Genomic DNA, 20,303 nt, shown 5'->3' with positions numbered 1-20,303 from the left:
GCTTTTTCAAAGGTAATGTATCATTTTTTTTTCCAAGCAACTTTCAAGTTAATCTTTGGCTTTCAGTAGTGCCTAGGTGAATTTTCTTTGTAGTTACCCTTAGAGTTTATAACCTTTCTCAGAGTTCATTTTTCACCCTTTTTCTTTTTAAATAGTGTTTGTCTTTTTAGCCGTGTGTTACTATGGATATTTTCTGCTTATGTATTTTTGTAGCTCACTGTTCCTCTCTTCTGCTGTGTTTGATATCTTGTTAAAGATACTGAATTCATCATTTCAGTTACTGTATTTCTCAGTTCTAGAATTTCCATTTGATTATTCTGTTCCAGTTCTTTGTTGTAATTCTCATTCTCATTTCCTTGAACACGTTAATCGCGGTTGTTTTAAGGTTCTCATCTGATAACTCTGGTGCCTGTGTTCTGAAGTTCTTTTTCTATTGTCTGTTTTTCCCTCTTCATTCAATTTCTTAGCACAGCCGGCCTTTTTTTATTGCGTCCCTGACACCATGTGTGAGGGAGAGCAGAGGCTCTAGATGTTGTTCTTCCAGAGAAGATTTACCTTCCCTAGGAGCAGCTAGAGTGCAAGCAAACCATCCTCCTCCAGCCAAGGGCTGAATAGCTGGAGGTTGGTCACAGTATTTGTAAAGCTTTGTCAACTGCTCGTTTGCCCGTGCTGCTAGTTTTGTAGCTCGGCAGGAGTCCCAGCTGAGAGCTTCACATGTTTATCATGACTCTCCTTGGAAGGTCCCGGTTCTGTTGTACCGAAAGACTGGAAAATTCTGGATTTCTGCTTAACTTTAATCTTTTGCCCTGTAAACCTTAAGAATTCAATAAAATGTTTGAGTAACAAGCCACTGAGTATTGGGATCCCCTCTCCATATTTTCATTCTCTCCCAAATATTAGACTATAAAGTCGGCCTGGGTGACATCTCATGCCTTCAGACAGATAACTTTTTTCAGTTCAGATTTTCTAGTTGTTTCTGCGGAAATGTTGGTCTGCCACGGGCTACTCTCTTTGGGCTGGAAGTGAAAGTCAGTCCTCAACATTTTGACATTTGGCAATACTGATGTTTAACTTTGACTGTTCTTTGTTTTGAACAGGGATATATTATTCTGAGCTCAATAGGATTTTAGTCTTGAAATATGCCTGTTTACCTTTCTTTTCCTAATAAGTAAAGAAGTTTGTTTCTTTGATTCTAAAAAGATACCAGGAGTGCCTTTTTGTAGAAGATTTTCTGGAGTGAGTGGGAAAAGGAGGTAATAAGGATGGCTTGTTCTTGATAGGATTTCTCATGAATTTTGCATCATCTGTGTTTAGAATCTAGTCCTTAGTATTACATTTTAGCTCCTCTCCTGTTTGCCCTGAGAATACTTGCCGGCAGTGCTTACGGCTGCAGCGTTTATCCTGAGATAACTTTGCCACAAAATGTCTCATGGCACAGTTTCCTCCCCTGGTGTCACGTTATTCATCCGGGTTTGGAGACATTGCTTCCTCACAAGCAATAGGAGGTCCTTATTATTTTAGTAGATACGAACATTTCACACAGCCTGTACAGCAGCCTGGCTTTTTATTATTCATCTGAATGCTCAAATGAGCCTATATGTTGATTTTAGTTTACTCTAGAGTCAAGGTTTTTTCCTACCAAGTGTTCACTGCTATTTTCAGTGGTTTCTTAAGGCCACATCTGTGTTGTTTTAAAAACCATCTCATTTGAATGGACAGGGCACTTTTCTTCTTGTCTGTTAGCATCATGTGGTCTTTATCCTTTTTTTGTTTTTGTTTTTGTTTTTGTTTTAGGCTTAGAAAATCAGATAACTTCCCTATTATCACAAAGAAAATATGTGTTGTACTCCATTCTAAGCCAGGCCTGTGACTTCTAAGATCATGCTTCCAAGCTCTCCTGCCTCATACATTATACATGAGGTCAACCCCTGCCATAGTCCCCTGTTCACCCCTCTTTTCTGTCCTTTCTTGTTACCTCAGAAAATCTTCAGACTCGAAACCTGCCTGTTAGCATTATGAGCAGGCTCATCATCTCACCCCATCCAAATGCTTTACTAGGGTAAAACGGACATTTTTATTTTTGATGTGTTTCAGACTGGATGACTCTGCCTGCCAGTAAGAAATCTACTCTCAGGGTGGCGATTCCTGAAGAGGAATTGGGCCAATGGACAATAAAGGAAAGATTCCGCAGCAGCAGTCACTGGAAGTGTGCTAGCCTGCTGGGGTGGCAGTGTGGAGGCCAGGAGATGAGTTTGCAGCGAGCGGTGCTCACTCACCCCAGCACCCCGTCTGGGATTGGTGGACAGGAATGGGATGAATCTGGCAGCACTATGAACTCATCTCCTCACAGTGCTCAAAGTCAGGGATTCCAGCCTCGCAAAAATGCCTTTGAGTGTAGTGAGTGTGGGAAAGTCTTCTCTAAGAGTTCAACTCTTAATAAACATCAGAAAATTCATACTGGAAAAAACCCAAATCAGAAAATTCATGTGAAAGAGAAAAGATATGAATGTAGAGAATGTGGGAAAGCCTTTCACCAGAGTACGCACCTTATCCATCACCAAAGAATTCACACCGGCGAGAAACCCTACGAATGTAAGGAATGTGGCAAGGCCTTCTCAGTGAGCTCCTCGCTTACGTACCATCAGAAAATTCATACTGGAGAGAAGCCTTTTGAATGCAACTTATGTGGAAAAGCTTTTATCCGAAATATACACCTTGCCCATCATCATAGAATACACACTGGAGAGAAACCTTTTAAATGTAACATTTGTGAAAAAGCCTTTGTGTGCAGGGCACATCTTACCAAACACCAGAATATCCATAGTGGAGAGAAACCCTATAAATGCAGTGAATGTGGAAAAGCCTTTAATCAGAGCACAAGTTTTCTTCAGCATCAGAGAATCCACACTGGAGAGAAACCCTTTGAATGTAATGAATGTGGGAAGGCCTTCAGGGTGAACTCTTCCCTTACTGAACATCAGAGAATTCATACTGGAGAGAAACCTTACAAATGTAACGAATGTGGGAAAGCTTTCAGGGATAATTCGTCCTTTGCACGACATCGGAAAATCCACACTGGAGAGAAACCGTACAGATGTGGCTTGTGTGAGAAAGCCTTCAGGGATCAATCGGCACTAGCCCAGCATCAGAGGATTCACACCGGGGAGAAGCCTTACACGTGCAACATCTGTGAAAAAGCCTTCAGTGACCATTCAGCCCTCACCCAACACAAGAGAATTCATACCAGAGAAAAACCTTACACATGTAAAATCTGTGGGAAAGCCTTTATCCGAAGCACCCACCTTACTCAACATCAGAGGATTCACACAGGAGAGAAACCCTACAAATGCAACAGATGTGGGAAAGCGTTTAACCAGACCGCAAACCTCATTCAGCATCAGAGACATCATATTGGAGAAAAGTGACATGAGTGCAGTTTGTCTGGAAGACCTTTGAGACTGAGTAGATTAATTATTGAATGTAAGATAATCCATTCTAGAGGATAACTATGAAAACTTACATCAAGATCGTCACTTTATTTACTGAGGGTCAACTTTCACAGTGTCATGGGGTTTGGGCACTTAAGAATGGCAAATACTCAGCCAGGTGTGGTGGCTCACGCCTATAATCCCAGCACTTTGGGAGGCCGAGGTGGGCAGATCTCGAGTTCAAGAGATCGAGACCATCCTGGCTAACATGGTGAAACCTCTTCTCTACTAAAAGTATTAAAAATTAGCCGGGTGTGGTGGCAGGTGCCTGTAGTCCCAGCTAGGGAGGCTGAGGCAGGAGAATGGCGTGAACCCGGGAGGTGGAGGTTACAGTGAGCTGAGAGCACACCACTGCACTCCAGCCTAGGTGACAGAGCGAGACTCCATCTCAAAAAAAAAAAAAAAAAAAGAAGAAGAAGAATGGCAAACTCCTCATTCTTTAATACTGCTTCAAATAGCAGTACTGTTTGATTTGTCTGAATTACCAAGTATCAGAACCAAAATGGAGCTTCATTAACAGCATTAAAATTGGTTTATCAAATTACATTTTGACTATTAGAGAAACTGTGGAATTGTAAAAATTAAAGTTGAAAAGCAAAGGAACAAAAAGGTAAAATGGCCTACAAGCATTTCACTCTACTAGATTCTCTTCCATAAGACAGTTGCCACCTTTAATGGAAACCTTAGTCCTCTCCTCACCCACACCACCGACGCCCAGTGTAAAGAAAGTACAGTCACCATGCACCACCACCAATTATTTAAATTATGCTTCCCATCTTCTGCTTCAAACCATCCCTTGTCACATCTCTCTGGTCTGTGTGTCTGCTGGCTTAATCCCTGTAGAATCCCTGTGAGATGATTCATTTGCCCCAAATGACCCTCTCTGACTTAGCAACTCCCAACTGTCTGCATGGTGCCACCTATCACTGTCCCACATGGGGAGCGTGGTGATCTGGTCTCAGTCACAGTCCATGATTTTGAATATCACACCCAAATCCAGCCTTCAGAACTTGGTATCTCTGTCTAGAAGGCACAACTTGATCAAAATTCTTGAGTTACGCATTTCCTCTGGGCTTTAGCTTCACTGACCCTGGGATGGTACCTGAAAGAGGGGCTTTGCCTATGCCGCCTTCACCCTCCAATTCTTCTGTACTTAGTGACTCTACACATCAGTCAGGGACTTGCTCAGCTTCAGGTGCAATGATCCCACCCGCGTAAGTTGTAGTTTTCCCAATCACCTCCCTCTGTCATTTCCCATTTCTCTATGTGCAATTGATACAAGAGGTGAAAGCCCCAAGGCCAGTTCTCAGAATGCTCTGACCCACTCTTCCCCCGGCTGGACAGTCCACTGTGTCCACTGCATTAGAGTACATTTCCTACTCCCAGGATAAACTGCTGCATCCTGGTCCTTCCCCTGCTTTTTCTAGGTTTCTGGAGTTATTCTATATTCATAGGAAAGCAGACAGCTTCGAATTTCTGCTTTTGCGTTTGGAAGTGGTCATTTCCTCTCCTCCATCCGGGCCTTCCACTATTTAAAGACTTATACTGACAGTGGTGAGAAAAATGTTGAGTAATTCCGTGAGTCAAGAAGAGGTCACTAGCTCCATTGACATTCTCTGGCAAGGGCCACGTCCATGTTCAAAAGTTTGAGTGGTACAGTAGTCCTGCAGGTATGGTTCCTTTACCGTCTTTTTTTTTTTTTTTTTTTTTTGAGACAGAGTCTTACACTGTCACCCAGGCTGGAATGCAGTGGTGTGATCTCAGCTCACTGTAACCTCCACCTCCTGGGTTCAAGTGATTCTCCGCCTCAGCTTCCCAAGTAGCTGGGATTACAGGCACCCACCACCATGTCCAACTAATTTTTTGTATTTTTGGTAGAGATGGGGTTTCACTATGTGGGCCAGGCTGGTCTCAAACTTCTGGCCTTGTGATCCGCCCACCTCGGCCTCCCAAAGTGCTGGGATTACAGGTGTGAGCCACCACGCCCCGCCACCTTCACCGTCTTTAATCCTTCAGTGCTTTCAGTAGAAATCACACAGATAAATAACATCTGTGCTCCATCACACACACACACACACACACACACACACACACACACACACCCCCTCTGGGGCCCTCTCCCTTTCCCTACCACAAGGAGTGGAGGAGTCTGCACCACTGCAAGCTGGAACATATCATGCAATGAAGATGGGAGGCCAAGCAAATTATTCTGGAAAGTGAAGTGGCAAGTTCCTGGTCTGTGGAAGTGCTGTCCATCAAGTTGAGCAACCTGCTGACCCCTCAGAATGCAGCACCTCACCCCCATGTTACAGAAGAGGATATTCTATATCATGGTAGAACTCAGTGGGCTCTGGGTTGCAACACAGACTTGGAAGCTTCCAGCAGCTTCAAAGTCCAAGTAATCTAAATTCAGCCTTCATCTAATAAAGGCCACCTTTGTGGACCAGCATCTCCTGTTAACTGATCAGCAACTCAGACTTTCTCCCCTATTAAACTGCATGTGAAACAGTATTTCAAGAGGTTTCTTGGGATTGCCTGTGTCCCATGCCCTCAGAAGTTCATCTGCAGCTTCACGCGGCTGACACCCTCAGATTCCAGAGTAAACCTGAAAAAACCGTGTTCACTGCTACAGATGTCTGCCTTCACCCCTATCCATGTAATGTGCCAGGTCTTCACTACTACCCCCTTGCCTTGAATCTCTGAGAAGCACGTTTCTAAGCTGGGTTGGTTGGTTGATTTTTAGTGAATGCATGAGAACTACCAGTACTTGGTATGTGCCTACAGTTGAGCCAGGGCCAAGGCCTGCAGCCGGATGAAGAATCTCATTCATCTCAGCCGTGGCTCCAGGAGCTATGCGTTCAGCAGCATTAAGTGCAGCCTGAAGGCCCCCATCTGAGGTGACATTGCATTCTCCCTGAGTTCACCTGCCATCAGGCTTAGGTTTTCATGAAATTAGTCCTCCGAGATGCCTATTCACTCATCCCTGGCTGGGAAGGGAAAAAGTAAGTCACTGGCCTATTAGATGTGCCCAGGCTGACTTGAATATATTTATGGTACTAGTACTTGGCCAGGCAGTGGCTTTATTGTACTATACTGTGGGATTATGAGCTCACTACGTAGCCTTCTCAACTAGGGGAGTGGACATTGCTTGGGTCCTAGCCATACTTTTCTCACGTGGATGATGTGGCATTCTAACCTGCCCCAGCTCAACCCCTGAAAGTGCATTTCTGAGGACTCTGCAGTAAGACTTTTTCAGCCAGTCTTTCCTACCAGCGGATCTGTGGAGTGTTAGACATTTCAGTAGCTACTGAGAGGGAGTTTTCCGTACCCCACCTTCAGCTGGGTTAATCCCCAAACAGCCAGTGTTTCGTAGGAAAAGCAGTTCATTTCATACCTTGCTTTTCTAGTCCTAATGGCCACGTAGACATACCCAACTGTGGCAAGATGAAGGACCACGATTTGGGACTCTTCAGGGACAGCCTTGGCCACCTGGTGATGTGCCACCTTCAGCAGCTCCATCTTCACACGTCCAGCCTGCGCCTGCTTCATGCAGTGCACAAGACTGTTCTGGCACACCGCGACCGTGACCTTCACATGAGGCCAGTCTCCCCGCCCCCTCACCTGGGCCATAGAAAAAGGTAAGAGCCTGGGAAGCAGCTCCTGGCCTCTCCTCCCATCTCGGAGCCTTCTGAGAGCCATCACGGTGCCAGCTCCACTCTGCCCAGTTTGAGGAGGGAATTAGCATCCAGACTTTGACAGGTTCTTCATTTCTATGGGCTTCTGGGAACAGCCACTGAAACTGCCTCCTCGTTATAGAAAAAAAAAATTGCTTCAGATTTCCCCTTTCAGATTCCACTGCCCATCTCCTGCTGGGTGCCCCTCATCTCCAGCTGACTGATTTGTCATCTGGGTTCTTTCTCCCTGCCTGCCTGTTTGCCCAGTTTTGACAGTGGCCTCTCTAAGACGTTACCTTCCTCCATATTCACTAACTGCTTCTAGAACAGCACTTTGTCCCTGCAGCAGACTCAGCCTTCCAGGTTACTGTGCCCGAGTCTCAGTCTTGGAACAAAATTGCTTTAAACTGAATGATTTTGGTGGAGAAAACAATTTAATTCAAACTTAATCCAAGAACGCCATAGCCTCCCCCTGTTTGATTCCTCTCCTTTCCTTCCTGTTCCTTTGCGCTTTGCCCCACCCTCCCCTATAGCACTGGCTTAGTCAGCAGCACAGTATGGAGACATCCATCTCTCACCCTCCTCTGTCCTGCAGTTGGAGGGCTCCCTGCTTCTTGGCGCACCTCAACTCCTGCTAATTATATCTTTGGCAATTTAAATATTTTTATAACAGTTTGTGAAGGGAAAGGAATGCAAGCTTGGTTGTTTCTGATCACTCAAGGACCTCTTGGCTTTGCTGATGGTCATCCTCTGCAGGTGCCAGCACTGGGTGGCACTCATACTCCCTGTGTTCCATCTGCCACCCTGTGTACCACATGCCACTCTCTCTCTCTTTCTCTTCCTTCCTTCCTTTCTTTCTCTTTCTTTCTCTCTCGTTCTCTCTCTCACTTTCTCTCTCGCTTTCTCTTTCTTTTTCCTTCCTTCCTTCTTTCCTTCTCTCCTTCCTTCCTTCCTTCCTTCCTTCTTTTCTTCTTTTCTTTCTTTCTTTCTTTTTTTTTGATGGAGTCTCACTCTGTGGCCCAGGCTGCAGTGCAGTGGCGCAATCTTGGCTCACTGCGACCTCTGCCTCCTGGGTTCAAGCGATTCTCCCAAGTAGCTGAGATTACAGGCACCTACTACCACGCCTGGCTAATTTTTGTATTTTTAGTAGAGATGGGGTTTCACCATGTTGGTCAGGCTGGTCTTGAACTCCTGACCTCGTGATCCACCTGCCTCAGCCACATCACTATCCTTAAAAAAATGTTGACAATAATTATTCATCAGTGTGTCTTTCTGAAAATAAAATGAGAAAAGTGCCCAGTTTCTAAGATGTACAAGTTGCATTTTTGTCACCTGGTTATCTAATTAGATGACACTAATATATGGCCAAAAGCATTCCAAGTGTTTCTCTCTGTAGCCAGCCTGGCCTGAACCCCCCACAGTGACCATCGAAACCCCACGTGGTCCTCGAAAGCAGAGGCTTCATGCTGTGGAATATCAAGAGCTGTACCCCCATCACTGGGGCTAACAGTTCACATTTGAGGGCATGCCTGGCACCAGATGCTATTGTAAGAACTTTACATATATTCCTTCATTTAATCCTCACAATTGCATGAAACCGTTACTTCCATCCTGTTTTGTATTCTGTTATGAGGTAGTTAATGAGATGGAGCCAAAAGAGGCAGAGGAGAGGCTCAGGATAACAAATGTACTCACTATTCCTAGAGACAGGAGACAGGGCAGGCCACACAGGGCCATGTGGACCAGGCACCAGTGTGTTCAGGAGGCAGAAGACAGGAGTCGGTGGGGAGTAGGGGGAAGCATGAAGCCAGAGCCTTTCTTTGAGTTTCTGAGGGAAAGGCAGGGCAGGGTGAATGGTTTAGACTGGCTCGTTTGTGTAATTTCAGTGGGCTCTAAGCTATAAGGACAGTGGGGGCAGAGGGGCTCCCTCGGTGCCTGGTGCTCGGCCCTGGGATGATGAAGGCAGAGGAATGTCGCTCCTGGGGTGTGTGGGACTGAGAGAGGAGGCCCGGCTCTGGCTGGTTGCTGTGTATCGAAAGCGTGCCCAGCTCAGTCTTTGCTGTCGCTTAAGAACTGGCCAGCCCCAGGAAGGGCAGGCTCTGTCTGTCCCCAGCCAAAAGGGTTTTTTGTTTGTTTGTTTTTTGAGACAGAGTCTTACTCTGTCACCCAGTCTGGAATGCAATGGTGCAATCTCGGCTCACTGCAAACTCAGCCTCCCGAGTTCAAGTGATTCTTTTGCCTCAGCCTACCTAGTAGGTAGGTATTACAGGCTAGTAGTTGGGATTACAGGCATGCACCACCACACCTGGCTAATTTTTCGTATTTTTGTCGAGACGGGGTTTCACCATACTGTCCAGGCTGATCTCGAACTCCTGACCTCAAGTGATCTGCCCACCTTAGCCTCCCAAAGTGCTGGGATTACAGGTGTGAGCCACCGCGCCTGGCTAAAACATAACATACAGAAAAATTTTAAATATATACACAATATATTTCACAACTATTTTATGGCTATACCACATTTTACCATCTGTTTTACAACTGTGTTGGCATAAAGACAAAATGTTTTCCTTCCAATTTGGGGAGAACTTAAAACATTTCCATGAGCCCCTAGAGGTACTCTGGGCCCCAGCCACTGTCCCTACTGCCCCTAATGGACAAGTCGGCGCTGCCTGGGGTTGGTGGGTGAGGAGGGCTGGGGCCACGTGCTCACCTGGAGCCTAAGAAGGTGGGGTTCATCCAACCACATGAGCCAAGAGTGGGAGAGAGGGGTCCACAAGAAAAACCCAGGGTCTTTCTCCAAAGAAGACAGGATGTGGAAAGGTCCCACGCAGGCAAACCACAGATGACCCCAGGCCCGACGCAGCTGAGGCTGAGGCTGCAGCCTTTGGCAGCTCAGCCCCGTCTCAGATCCACACTTTCTGAGCCAGGCCTGAGGCTGAGCCATATGGGGGTGAGAGAACCAGGAACAGGGGGAAGATGCAGGGTGCTGACCCCGAGGACCTGTTTCCCTGGAAAGGCAGCAGTTTGAGAATAAAACCCAGAGGACTTTCTGATAGTGGTGGCTTGTAGCAGACCTGGCTGAAGTTCCTTTCCTTTCCTTTCCCTCCTTCCCTCCCTCCCTCCCTCCCTTTCTTCCTTCCTTCCTCTTTCTTTTTCTCTCTCTACCTCTCTCTGTCCCTTCCCCTCCCCTCCCCTCACCCCCTCCCTCTCTCTCTCCCTCTCTCTCCCTCCCCTCCCTCCCCTCCCCTCGCCTTCCTTTCCTTTCTTCTGTCAGCTGAAGCAGCAAGACCACACAGGCCCATTAGTTCATGCAGGGGACCTTGGTAGCACTTGAAACAGAGGAAGCTATTATCTGGTTTTGGGTTTTATATTTCAAATTTCTAAGATGCAGATACTTGCTATAATAATGTACATTTTACCAGAGCATTAAAAAATGGAAAAGTTCCCAATTACTTTTCTTTCTTTCTCAATTAATTTTCCTTGCAGTGAAGAAGAAATTCCAAAGTTGGAAAAAGTATTTAACCACCTGAAGTTCAATTGCTAATTCATCTCAGTAATACGTCCAGCAGCAAACCTTTTATCCTCCAGTTTTTTGTGTCTTTACTAATTAAAAATGGAGGTTGACTGAAGAAATTTTTTTTTTTTTTTTTTTTAATTTGAAACTGAGTCTCGCTCTGTGGCCCAGGCTTATAGTGCAGTGGCATGATCTTGGCTCACTGCAAGCTCTGCCTCCTGGGCTCACACCATTCTCCTGCCTCAGTCTCCCGAGTAGCTGGGACTACAGGCACCGCCACCACACCCGACTGATTTTTGTGTTTTCAGTAGAGACCGGGTTTCACTGTGTTAGCCAGGATGGTCTCAATCTCTTGACCTCGTGATCCGCCCGCCTTGGCCTCCCAAAGTGCTGGGATTACAGGCGTGAGCCACCGCGCCAGGCCGAATGAAGAATTTTTAAAATCCTACGCAGTTATATTACTTCTGCCATTCTTTATCAGTGCGTACATAGGCAGAGAATGAAACCTGGAGGCTTTTGTCCCCAGGGTTATAGTTTAAACTTAGTAAGTAGGCAGTGGGGTTGGGCCGGGATGGTGAGGTGAAGACATGTGATTAGGAAAGAGGTTTGTTACATGAGTCTATGGCAGGAAAACGTGGATGCCTAAAGTTAGAGAGAAACTGGATCTTGGGAGTATAGTTATGCAGCTGTGACAAGAATTCATCCAAGCTGGCGATAAGACAGGTAAAGGATGCATCAATGGTCATTCCTTGAGAAGCAGGTCATATTCCTTCTTGTCTTTTAGGTTTTCTTTAGTCATGAACTTCTCTTAGCCTTTCTAATGTGTTTTTTTTTTGTTTGTTTGGTTGGTTTTTTTTTTGGAGACGGAGTCTCACTCTGTCCCCAGGCTGGAGTACAGTGGTACAATCTTGGCTCACTGCAACCTCTGCCTCTGGGGTTCAAGCTATTCTCCTGCCTCAGCCTCCTGAGTAGCTGAGATTACAGGTGCCCATCACCACGCCCAGCTAATTTTTTGTATTTTTAGTAAAGATGTGGTTTCTCTGTGTTAGCCAGGATGGTCTCGATCTCCTGACCTCGTGATCCGCCCGCCTTGGCCTCCCAAAGTGCTGGGATTAGAGGCGTGAGCCACCACGCCCAGCCTCTAATGGTTTTTGTACTTACCATTACTGCATGAGAGGGAAGTTCACTGAGCACTCGTTATGAGCCAGGCACTGTGCATTGTTCCTACATTATACCATGAAATTTCTATAAAAACCTTCAAGTTTGTAGGGATGGATGATTACCTATCAGCTAGATATGATTATCATACTTACTTGACAGGCAAGGAGTCTTTGACTTAAGTAGCGTGTCCAAGATCACGTTAGAGTTAAGAGAACGGTTTTAAATGTGAAGGCTTTTGTGATAGATCCCAAACCCGTACCCAATAAGCTATACCACCACGGATCTCAGGAACTGGTGACTCTGGCTGCCACATTTCTGCTCACCTCTTCTCTCTCTTCCTTTTTATTATTTTCCCAAAATATAAGGACACATCAAAAGATGTTTCTGGCCGGGTGCAGTGGGTCACGCCTGTAATCCCAGCACTTTGGGAGGCCGTGGCAGGTGGATCACCTGAGGTCAGGAGTTGGAGACCAGCCTGGCCAACATGGCAAAACCCCATCTCTACTAAAAATACAAAAATTGGCCGGGCGCGGTGGCTCAAGCCTGTAATCCCAGCACTTTGAGAGGCCGAGATGGGCGGATCACGAGGTCAGGAGCTCGAGACCATCCTGGCTAACATGGTGAAACCCCGTCTCTACTAAAAAATACAAAAAACTAGCCAGGCGAGGTGGCGGGCGCCTGTAGTCCCAGTTACTCGGGAGACTGAGGCAGGAGAATGGCGTAAACCCGGGAGGCGGAGCTTGCAGTGAGCTGAGATCCGGCCACTGCACTCCAGCCTGGACGGCAGAGCGAGACTCCATCTCAAAAAAAAAAAAAAAAAAAAAAAACAAAAATTAGCCGGGCTACGCCGCAGGCTGAGGCAGGAGAATCACTTGAACCTGGGAGGTGGAGGCTGCAGTGAGCTGAGATCACGCCACTGCACTCCAGCCTGGGGTATGGAGCAAGACTCTGTCTCAAAAAAAAAAAAAAAAAGATGTTTCTAAGAACGCTAGTGGTGCATGTTTGAGAATAGTATTATTCCCGTGAATGAATGTGACCGCAACTGTTCAGCACGTGAAACCCTTTTTAAAAACACGTGTATAAAATGTTTCTAAGAGTGCAGCTTGGGTGCGTGATTAAGAAGTGTTGTTTCCATGAATAAAGGTGTCCACTACACTATTCTGCAGGTAACACGCTCTGAAAAGACACGTGTACAAAAGATGTTGCTAAAACATTGTCAACGCAGTAGCCGGAGTGGTCCTTTTAGTTTGTCAGACCCTCTAACTGTTATTAAAACCCTCCAGTGTCTCCTCATCTCACCCAGAGTAAATGGAAGTCCATGATTTTAGTGGCCTTGGCCTACAGGGCCACACATGGTATACGTACCCCAGTGCCTCAGGTGACAGCTTTATGTGTCACCTGGCCAGGTTGTGGTACCCAGTTACTTAATCAGACACTGGTCTGGATGTCGCTGTGAAGGCGTGTTTTGTAGATGTGGGTGACCGCTACAGTCAGCTGACTTTAGGTAAAGGAGGTTACCCCCAATAATCTGGGCTGGCCTCTTCCAGTCAGTTGAAGGCCTTCGAAGCAAAACTCTGTATATCTGTATCTAATCTATATCTACGTCTAATCTCTTGACCCTTTGGGCTCTGTTCTCTGGAGAGCCCTGACTGCTCCACTCTGCTGCCTTCCTCACATTGTCTCCCTCCCTCACCCACTCCTCCATGCCTCTGTCTTTGCTGGGTCCCCGAAACACCAGGGTGACCCCTGCCCCTGGGCCTTGCGCTCGGCACTCCCCCTGCAGGAGCCCATCCCCCAGATACCTCCATGGCTGTCTCCCCACCTCCTTCAGGTGAAGCCTGTACTTGATTGCCCTATTCAGAATTGCAGCCACCCCCCGCCACTTCCCCATTCTCTGTACCCTGCTCTGCTGTTTCCCTTTGTCCACAGCACATCACCCTCTAACATACACTGTCATTTATTAGTTAGTTTTGTATGTTGTTTATTTTGTGTCTCCACCACTAGGATGCAAGTCCCATGAGGGAAGCAGTTCCCGTCTATTTTGTCTGCTGATATATCCCAGGTGCTTAGCACAGCGTAAGCACCCAAGGGTACATGTGGGACCAACAGTGACTAAGCAGTCTGGGGGGCAGTGAGGAGGGGCTAGCTGCATGTGAGATGGGGTCCTGGGACTGCTCAGCCGTGGGGCTGGGTTAATGAGTGGGGTCTGTGTGGGTAGCGATTGGTAGGACTGGGAGGACCAATGGTAGGCTTATGGGGCCAGCAATTTGGGCACCTCTGCAGGGTGCGTTAAGGAGACTCTGGCTTTCAGTGACTGTGGGAAAAATGAGTAACTTGCCCAAGGTCACTCATCCAGCAGAGCTGGAGTTGACCTCAAGAAGCCTTAACCATGACACAGTGCAAGGTCACGATGCGAAAGCTGACTTAAAGAAGCACACAGGGCATGGGCAAGACAGGGTCTGTGTGCCCTGGAAGTTTTACCTGTCTGCAGACCGGAATGGGAAAATGATACTGCAGGTAAATTCAATATTTGAGAGCTCTGATCATACCTCATCTAGCAGACTGTATGAGTGAAGAGTGCCTGGGGCCATGTTCCCCTAGACTAATGTACCGTTTCTGCTATTTCTGTTATGTGAGTCTGCAGGTAAATTTGAGAATAAATCACAGCCAGATGGAGGTGACAGGAGAGGGCTGGGACCCTAGCAATGGGGCCACAGCACCATGGTGCCATGGAACGGTGATTTTTTATATTACTGTGTAGGATGAACAAGAGGGAAAAGATACAAGAAGCAGAAAGACTAGTTAGTATTCTGAGTAATTGCCATAGGCTGAATATTTATGTTGCTCCAAAAGTCATATGGTGAGATCCTAACCCCCAATGTATGGTATTTGGAGATGGGACCTGTGGGAGGTTATGAGAGTAGAGCCCTTGGGAATGGCACTAGACCCCTTATAAAGAGACCCCAGGATGCCCTCACACCTCCCACCGTATGAGGACACAGCAAGGAAATGCTGTTTATGAACAAGGAGGCAGCCCTCACCAGACACCAAGTGCCCTGGTGTCTTGCTCTTGGACTTCCCAGCCTCCAGAACTATGAGAAACGTCTGTTTTTAGAAGCCACTGAGTCTATGGTATTCTTTTCTAGCAGCCTAAAGAGAGTAAAACAGTAATCCACAAATGAAGTGATGAGGCTTAAAATTTTCAAATCCAGTCTTCTTTTCTTTTTTCTTTTTTTTTTGGAGACAGAATTTCTCTCTGTTGCCCAGGCTGGAGTGCAATGGCACGATATCTTGACTCACTGAAACCTCTGTCTCCTGGGTTCAAGCAATTCTCCAGCCTCAGCCCCCCCAAGTAACTGGGATTACAGACATGTGCCACCATGCCCAGCTAATTTTGTGTTTTTAGTAGAGATGGTGTTTTGCCATGTTGGCCAGGCTGGTCTTGAACTCCTGACCTCAGGTGATCCACTCACCTCAGCCTCCCAAAGTGCTGGGATTACAGGCATGAGCCACCGCACTCAGCCAAATCCAGTCCTTTTACTAATTTACTTCTCCACACCCTTGAATACCTTTTGGAATTCCATCCAACTGGTCAGTTTCTTCTTATCAGAGCTTTATTCGTTTTTGGTTCCTGTCCCTTACATTTCTTTAGCCTTTTCTCCACAGCGTGGAATGTCATTTTTGAAACCCCCCAAGCTACTTGTAATAACCATCAGTATTCCACTCTGGCTGTCCATACTACAGCAGTTTTTTCCCTCCTCAAAGCCCAAGAGATGGAAAATATTTACAGTTTGGAATGTTTCATATTTAGAAACAAAGGTATCAATATAACAAAGAGTATTTGTGAAGCAGTTTCATTCTATAAAATGGTGGGAAGATTCACCTGGGATTGTGCATTTTATTCCATGTTTGAAGAAGTTTTATGAAACAGTATCTGTATAAAGAAGCAACTGAAGACCCAAGTCAGACTTCTGGGAAAAGTTAAATTTATTGAACACGAAGTAACGGAATAAAGTCAGTTACCTGGACTGTTTACAGTAAGCAATGAATGTAATAAATTAAGGGGAAATTTCTAAAGAGCAAAAAGGATAAGAAATGTGACAAAGCTATAATAAATGTATCAGAAGATTCACACAAGTGAGAAAGCCTCAGAATATGGTTACTATACAGAAGCTCTTCTGTAGAAGTCTCAACACAGTGGACCACAGGTGAGACCTTATAAATAAGTGAGTAAAGCTTACATCAAAACGTAATCTTACTCTGCTTTAGAACTCTCATCTCAGAGAGGAGCACTGCAATTTTAATAGTGTAAACATGGAATAAGCCTCCAACCCAGAACTCCATTTTCACTGGAACATGTAATTCATACTGGGAGAAATAATTTCAGGGCAACAAATGGGACAAAACCTTAGGTACAGGTCACCTCTCACTCGACAGAAGAGAGACCACACTGGGAGAATGCCTTATAAATTCCACACATAGAAGAAAACTCATAAAACTTTATTCAGGGGTCCAAATAAATTGATTAGACCTCAAAGAATTCAAACCCATGCAAAAAAAAAAAAAAAAAAAAAAAACCAGGAATATCTTTAGGGAGGTGTCAGCCTCCACTGAACACCACAGAAACGATCAAAGAGGCTAAGTGCGATGGCTCATGTTTGTAATCCCAGCACTCTGGGAGGTGGAGGCAGGAGGATCGCTTGAGCTCAGAAGTTCGAGATCAGCCTGGGCAACATAGTGAGACCTCGTCTCTACACAAAATAAAAATTAGCTGGTTATGGTGGTGTGCACCAGCTACTCAGGAGGCTGAGGCGGGAGGATCGCTCGAGCCCAGGTCGAGACTACAGTGACCAAGGATTGTGCCACTGCACTCCAGCCTAAGAAACTGAGCGAGACCCTATCTCGAAAAAATAAAATAATAAAAGAAATGATCACAGGCAGAAACCGTGTGTACACACGGAGTGTGGAAAAGCCCTCTTGTGGAAGTCAGTTATTTGTATACCTCAGAAAACTCGGGAAGGAGAGAAACCTTGTGAATGTACTAAATCTGATAGCATCTTCAGTGACAGAGGATGCCCCACTGTACACAGAATGGCTCACGCCGTGGAGATAACCTGCAAGGAGACCGAATGTGAGAAAGCCCACGGGAGGGGGAGAGGCCTCGCGGTGCATCCGAGTTCCTAGAGAGGCCGCAGGCTGAACATGGCAGAGCGTGAAAGCCTTCTGCGGGAAGCCAGGACTCTACGCCAGACCCTCACAGCGGGGAGAAATCCTCAACGCAATCAGTGTGGAAGTGCCTTTGCTAATAACTGCTTCTAATTCTGAATCATAGAGTTCAGAGTGGAGAAAACCACACGAATGTAAAACAATGTCTAAAAGTTTCCAACTAGAAGTCAAAACTCATTGCACACCAAGGAATTCAGAGTGGGAGAAACACTGAGGAAACAGCAAATGCAGGCAAGCTTTCCCTGGAGATCAGAGCTCACTGACTCTCAGAGTTCACATAGGGGAAGAACCCTACACAGTCGTGAGTGTGGAACCGCCTTTGGCAAGAAAACATGCCCCGTTACCCAGGAGAGAGACCCTGCGGAATAAATACACTCTGGAAATCTTTCAGCAACAAATGAAGCGTCCTAGTTCGCACTACGGAGAAGCCCTAGGAACACAACAGATGTGGAGAAGGAGAGTCAGCAGTGCAACAAAAATGTTTGTCAGAGGAGAAGCTTTTAAGTTAATTACCTAAAAACTGCAGAAACACCTAGTCCCAAGGTCAAAACCAGCTACGCACCAGAGAAGCTGCGTGGGAAAGTTTGTATGTGGGATAAAGTGTGGTTCACCCTCAAAACTAGCTCCAGACATCACATACTAGAGAATATATATTGATCTTAAACAGTGGTCAATTTAACAAATTTAAATTCTACTCCCAGGGACACAAAATTCCATAACTTAAACCAAGCTTTTCGTAAAAACTATCGATGAAAAACAAACGTGCGTGCACCTGCAGCCCAAGCCTCTTCCTCCCAGGGCCGGTGCTCAGCTTGCAAATGGGTCTTCCCAGTACATACGGGGAATGAACAGTTTCCATCCCCGTCCTGAGCCATCCACCTGGGATTCACCCTCACCACGGACATGGCTGTCTGTCACTGCTCCCAACCTGGAGCTCCTAAACCCATCCCCGACCCGAACACAGCACAAATGCAACCCTGCTCCTCGTTCTCACATCACTCATACTACACACGTGTATCACATCACTCATGCTACACGCATGTATCACATCGCTCCTACTACACGCATGTATCACATCACTCATACTACACACATGTATCACATCACTCCTACTACACGCATGTATCACATCGCTCCTACTACACGCATGTATCACATCACTCATGCTACGCACATGTATCACATCACTCATGCTATGCACATGTATCACATCACTCATGCTACGCACATGTATCACATCACTCATGCTACGCACATGTATCACATCACTCATACTACACACAAGTATCTGAATTTCTGAAGGTTTGCAGGGGTGGGTTTGGTCTTTTTTTTTTTTTTTTGAGACAGTCTCACTCTGTCGCCCAGGCTGGAGCACAGTAGTACAGTCTCAGCTCACTGCAACCTCCACCTCCCAGGTTCAAGTGTTTCTCCTGCCTCAGCCTCCCGAGCAGCTGGGATTACAGGCACCCACCATCACGCCTGGCTAATTTTTGTATTTTTAGTAAAGACGGGGTTTCACCCTGTTGGCCAGGCTGGTCTCGAACTGCTGACCTCAGGTGATCCACCTGCCTTGGCCTCCCCAAGTGCTGGGATTACAGGTGTGCGCCACCACGCCCAGCCAAGGTTTGGGGGTGATTTAAGGGAGTACACACAGGGGAGGAAAACAGCTATACTCTAAGTCTGACCTTGCCCAGTCCCGGGGGGATGGCAGGAAAGTCCATGGCATTGGAAATCTCATGGGGGTGTACCCCAATTCCTCAGCTCACGCCCTCACCCCTGCAGGCCCTTCCCACGTGCACAGGGGTCTCACCCAGGGTCTCTCCCTCCGTGCCAGAGGAATCCTACCCAGGCCTGCGTGCCTCCGTCCAGATGCACAGCCCCAGGTCTCCCCTTGCTGAGACAGCTCCTCCTCCACTCCAACCCCACGTTTCATTCTGGGGTCTACACATTCTTCCACACTGCCCAGTCCCCAGGTTATGGGGTTTGACCGAGGGGAGGAAATCCTCAATCCAGGCAAAGCCCGGGGCTTCATCATCATCTTTGGACTTCGGATGAGAGAATAAATTTAGTTCCTCTCTAGAGCTAGAACCTTCTCGGTGGCTGTTTCCCACCATGGCTAGCGAGTCTGGTCTGTGGTGAGGAAGCATGAAGCTCACATGCTGGAATCAGGGCAGAGCTGGGTCCAGTTCCTTCTCAAGGCCAGCCCCACCGATGCAGCGCGTGGTCTTCGCACACTCCCTGCCTCTGACTGTTCACCGTGGACCTGGGCTCTGTATAGCTTCCACCGGCAGGCAAGAGGAAGAAAGGAGAGGCAGCGAGCAGTCCCATTCCTGCCTGCCCTGCTACTTGTGGTCCTCTGCATCCTCGCCCTTGGGTGGGGCTGCCACCGTGGAGGTGGCCTTGAGGCTCCGCTTTCGCTTCTGCACATTCTGCTCCGGGTGGAACAGGATGACGTAGGTTTTGGGTACGTAGAGCATGCCGAGGGACACCGACGCACTCAGGCTCAAGGACACCGTTAGTGTGGTTGTCTGAATGTAGATCTAGGCCATGGAAGAGGGGGCGAGATGGGACTCAGCCCTGCTCTCCCTGCCCCGCCCCACACAGTCCTCACTACACAGACTGGAGCTGAGTCTGTTTCAGTCGGGGAACTGGGAATGAGCACTTAGACCAGGACAACAGTATGAGCAGAGGCCCCGGCGCCTGAGGCGCTGGCAACCTCCGTGCAGCGCTGGTGTGGGCAGGAGGGAGGGGTGAGGAGGGGTTATTAACAGAGAGAGACACCTGGGGAAGTGGGAGCCAGAGCTTGTTTCAAATTCATACAAATGAATAAATGGGCAGAGAGTGAACTGAGAAGCAGATGGGCACGTAAATGAATGACAGGTGCATAAAATGTTCTGCTGTGTATGTGAATAAATGATGCAGCAATGGGCTGACACATTAATGGGTTGGCAGTTATAAAGCATATGAAAGCCGGGTGCAGTGGCTCACACCTGTAATCCCAGCACTTTGGGAGGCCGAGGCAGATGGGTCACCTGAGGTCAGGAGTTTGAGACCAACCTGACCAATATGGTGAAACGCTGTCTCTATTAAAAATACAAAAATTGCGGCCGGGCGCGGTGGCTCAAGCCTGTATTCCCAGCACTTTGGGAGGCCAAGGCGGGTGGATCACGAGGTCAGGAGATCGAGACCATCCTGGCTAACACGGTGAAACCCTGTCTCTACTAAAAAACACAAAAAACT

At 47.0% G+C, this 20,303-nt stretch overlaps 2 protein-coding genes across 4 annotated transcripts in view; one reads left to right on the top strand and one right to left on the bottom strand.

Moving 5' to 3' along the window:
- Positions 1–3,878, top strand: part of ZNF454 (zinc finger protein 454) — a 28,352-nt gene extending 24,474 nt beyond the window's left edge. For 2 of the 3 annotated variants that reach the window (XM_011976879.1, XM_011976880.1), the window contains exon 5: positions 2,095–3,872. In XM_011976879.1, coding sequence (XP_011832269.1) covers positions 2,095–3,425 — 1,331 coding nt within the window. In that variant the 3' untranslated portion in view covers positions 3,426–3,872. Of the gene's footprint in view, positions 1–2,094 lie in introns of all 3 variants that reach the window. The other variant, XM_011976878.1, reaches the window with a different exon arrangement.
- Positions 3,879–19,405: 15,527 nt separating this feature from the next.
- GRM6 (glutamate receptor, metabotropic 6) overlaps positions 19,406–20,303 on the bottom strand; it is a 17,081-nt gene continuing 16,183 nt past the window's right edge. Inside the window, exon 10 of the mRNA XM_011976889.1 lies at positions 19,406–19,603. Coding sequence (XP_011832279.1) covers positions 19,406–19,603 — 198 coding nt within the window. The remainder of the gene's footprint in view (positions 19,604–20,303) is intronic.

The sequence above is a fragment of the Mandrillus leucophaeus genome, unplaced genomic scaffold (assembly GCF_000951045.1).
Source record: "Mandrillus leucophaeus isolate KB7577 unplaced genomic scaffold, Mleu.le_1.0 Scaffold170, whole genome shotgun sequence".
Classification (NCBI taxonomy): domain Eukaryota; kingdom Metazoa; phylum Chordata; class Mammalia; order Primates; family Cercopithecidae; genus Mandrillus; species Mandrillus leucophaeus.
This window is presented reverse-complemented; position numbering and strand designations above follow the sequence as displayed.